Source organism: Eimeria necatrix, genomic scaffold (assembly GCF_000499385.1).
Source record: "Eimeria necatrix Houghton genomic scaffold, Enh_scaff232, whole genome shotgun sequence".
Lineage (NCBI taxonomy): Eukaryota > Apicomplexa > Conoidasida > Eucoccidiorida > Eimeriidae > Eimeria > Eimeria necatrix.
The window spans coordinates 1-1516 of NW_013652909.1; the positions used below are offsets into that span (position 1 = coordinate 1).

A 1516-nucleotide genomic window follows, 5' to 3' on the forward strand; every position below is an offset into this window, starting at 1 on the left:
CCGGGGGTGGGGGCCCCCCGGGGGCCCCCGGGGGGGCCTCCAGGGGCCCCAAGTGAGCCCCCTGGAGGAGAACTCGGCCCTGGGAATGCTGGGGTCAGGACTTTCGAACTTCCGCCTCCAGGGGGGCCCCTCAGTGTACCTGGGGGGCCCCCTGGGGCTGTTCAGCGCGGGGCGGCTGCGGGCTGCGCTGGAACTGGTGCAGCAGCGCGAGGCCTTCGCGCTGCAGCAAGGTGCTGCTGCTGCTGCTGCTGCTAGCCGCGCAGCAGCAAACTGGACAGTGGAGGGGCTGCTGGACCAGTACGCAGAACTCTGGGCCACGCAGCTGCACCTGGCCATGCAAAAAGCTGCTGTTAAGGAAGCAGCAGAAGCAACAGCGAAGCAGCTTGCTGCAGCAGGGGCCCCCGAGCCCACGCTGGTCCTCGCCACTTTCCTCCTCTAGCTGCTGCTGCTGCTGCTGCTGCTGCAGCAGCAGCGGGAGCTGCTGCGGAGCGGCCGCTGCTGCGGAAGCTGCGGCGGAAGAAGCTGCAGCGGAAGAAGCTGCGGAGAAGAAGCTGCAGCAGAAGCGGCTGCGGCAGCAGCCGCAGCAGAAGCAGCAGCAGCTGCGACGCAAGCTCCAGCTGCAGCAGACGCAGCAGCAGCAGCAAGTTCTGCTGCTGCTGCTGCTGCTGCCTCCGAAAGGTTCTCAAGCCCCAACGGCCCCTGTAGATTTGGAGTGCCTCTGCCCCTCGGCGCCCCAGCTCTGCGCAGCACATTTGAGCCTCCCAGCCCCAGCCGCGCCACAGGGCGCATGCATGCATGCATGCATGCATGCATGCATGCACACACGCATGCATGCATGCATGCATGCATGCATGCATGCATGCATGCGTGCGTGCGCCTTCTACGGAGCCCGCGAGCGCCGGTCTGTGGGGCCCTCAGGGGCGACGCGTGGGCGCGTCTGTGGGCCTGTGGGCCAGGGGCCCCTGCGGGGCCAAAAAAAGCCCTGGGGCAGCTCCAGGGGGCCCCCGGAGGCCCCCTGGGGGCCCCCAGGGGGCCCCCTGGAGGCCCCGGGGGCCCCCTGGCCTGGGTTTGCATGCAGAGGGGCCTCGGGCAGAAAGGGCCCGGGGAGCAGAAAGGATTTGTGGCCAAGCGGAAAGGCCTGCCGACGCCCATGCATGCATGCATGCATGCATGCATGCACGCATGCATGCATGCATGCATGCACGCATGCATGCATGCATGCATGCATGCATGCATGGGCACGCAAAGAAAGCCTGCGCACGCAGCCACGGCCCTGCTTTTGATGGCCTTCTGTCTGCATCGACAAGTGCAAGACAGCACTTGTTGGAAGAGGTCTAAAGAGGCTTTGTTGCTGCGGGGCCCCGAGATTTGGCGCTGCAGCAAAAGCAGCAGCTCCTTGGGCTGCGGGCAGCAGCTGCACGAAACAGCCGTGCAGCGGCGCATGCAGGGGCGCATGCAGGGGCGCATGCATTGTATGTGGCAGTGCCCCGCGGCTCGGGAGCAGCTGCAGCTGCCA

The 1516-nt window shown here is 66.8% G+C and overlaps 1 protein-coding gene across 1 annotated transcript; it reads left to right on the forward strand.

Moving 5' to 3' along the window:
• Nucleotides 1-439, forward strand: ENH_00031920 (hypothetical protein, conserved; the record flags this gene model as incomplete). Its single annotated transcript, XM_013580194.1, has 1 exon — nt 1-439. A coding segment is annotated over one exon (439 nt), but the record flags the coding sequence as incomplete, so codon positions are not given.
• Between the last annotated feature and the right edge of the window lie 1077 nt (nt 440-1516).